Here is a 1,042-nt window from a genome sequence, read left to right on the forward strand (position 1 = left end):
AAATGAATTCATACAGGAAAGCGCTTAGAATGGTGCCTGGCACGTAGTAAGTGCTTAATAAACAGTAGCTATTACTGAAGCTGCTGTGGCCTGAATCTAGCCAGCATGGAAGAGCCCTCTCACCCTGCCTCGAAGAGATTGAATTCCCTGATCCCTTGGGAGACAGGTGCTCCTAATATTAGCTCAAGCCTTTCAAAACTTCTTAAGCCAGGGATGAAGCATAGATATGTGCTGACCAGATGGGAAAACTGAGGTAGCAAGGTTACCTTTATGTCTGGCAGCTTGGGAGGAAGGGCATCTCCACAGTGGACACTGCTGTAAATCGGGAACTAAAATAGTTCTCCTTGGCCAAGCAGTTCTCCCTGTGCCCACATTCAAGCAGAGGAGCCAAGAGTGGGGTTGGGGGAGTGGGGGAGGAGAGGACAGGAAGGGGTAGGATGATTTAATTCTTGGCTGCTTCAAACTCTCTGTGGGGCCGTGAGCTGGTTTCCTGCTTTCTCCGGGCCTCAGTTTGCACATCTGTACAATGCAGAGCTTGGGTTGGATAATGTCTGAGGGCAGAACGGTGGCTGACTTGGACCTGGGGAGGGGCTGACCTGCTTGGCTTCTGGAGAAGTCCTGTACTGACCTTGCTCTCCTCCCCAGGTTGTGAAATGTGCTCCCAGGAGGCTTTTCAGGCACAGAGGAGCCAGCTGGTGGGGCTGCTGGTCTCGGGGTCCCTGGAGGGCTTTGAGAGCATCCTGGACTGGTTGCTGTCCTGGGAAGTCCTCTCCTGGGAGGACTATGAAGGCCTCAGCCTCCTGGGCCAGCCTCTCTCCCACTTGGCTAGGCGCCTCCTGGACACTGTCTGGAAGAAGGGTGCTTGGGGCTGTCAGAAGCTCATTGCAGCTGTCCAGGGGGCCCAGGCTGACAGCCAGTCCCCCGAGCTGCATGGCCACTGGGACCCGCACTCACCCCACCCAGCCCAGGACCTGCAGAGTCACCGGCCAGCCATTGTCAGGAGACTCTACAGCCACGTGGAGGGCGTGCTGGACCTGGCGCA

At 56.0% G+C, this 1,042-nt stretch overlaps 1 protein-coding gene across 1 annotated transcript; it reads left to right on the forward strand.

Annotated features, from left to right (window-relative positions):
- Nucleotides 1-653: 653 nt before the first annotated feature.
- Nucleotides 654-1,038, forward strand: NOD2 (nucleotide-binding oligomerization domain containing 2; the record flags this gene model as incomplete). The annotated part of the gene is made up of 1 exon (XM_008578253.1): nt 654-1,038. A coding segment is annotated over exon 1 (385 nt), but the record flags the coding sequence as incomplete, so codon positions are not given.
- Nucleotides 1,039-1,042: the final 4 nt, after the last annotated feature.

Source organism: Galeopterus variegatus, unplaced genomic scaffold (assembly GCF_000696425.1).
Source record: "Galeopterus variegatus unplaced genomic scaffold, G_variegatus-3.0.2 Scaffold1650, whole genome shotgun sequence".
Lineage (NCBI taxonomy): Eukaryota > Metazoa > Chordata > Mammalia > Dermoptera > Cynocephalidae > Galeopterus > Galeopterus variegatus.